This window comes from Haliaeetus leucocephalus, unplaced genomic scaffold (genome assembly GCF_000737465.1).
Source record: "Haliaeetus leucocephalus isolate CR32 unplaced genomic scaffold, Haliaeetus_leucocephalus-4.0 Scaffold240, whole genome shotgun sequence".
Taxonomy (NCBI): Eukaryota; Metazoa; Chordata; class Aves; order Accipitriformes; family Accipitridae; genus Haliaeetus; species Haliaeetus leucocephalus.
Genome location: NW_010972676.1, coordinates 7,037,315 through 7,037,530, shown reverse-complemented (window position 1 = coordinate 7,037,530; position 216 = coordinate 7,037,315). Strand labels below are relative to the sequence as shown.

The 216-nt window shown below is 78.2% G+C and overlaps 1 protein-coding gene across 1 annotated transcript in view; it reads left to right on the top strand.

The window, feature by feature from the left end:
- Positions 1-19: 19 nt before the first annotated feature.
- The window catches only part of CUL3 (cullin 3), a 57,898-nt gene continuing 57,701 nt past the window's right edge, over positions 20-216 (top strand). Inside the window, exon 1 of the mRNA XM_010568286.1 lies at positions 20-127. Coding sequence (XP_010566588.1) covers positions 62-127 — 66 coding nt within the window. The 5' untranslated portion in view covers positions 20-61. The remainder of the gene's footprint in view (positions 128-216) is intronic.

Genomic DNA, 216 nt, shown 5'->3' with positions numbered 1-216 from the left:
CCCGCCGCGCGTCCCCCGGCGCCCCTCCGGACGGGAGGCGCCGCCGCCGCCGGGCCCGAAGATGTCGAACCTGAGCAAGGGGACGGGCAGCCGGAAGGACACCAAGATGCGGATCCGAGCCTTCCCTGTGAGTACCGGGCCTAGGCCGGGCCGAGCGGCCGCGCAAGGCCCCGGCCAACGCCTGCCCGCAGGCCCCGCGGCCTCGCCGCCCCGTCA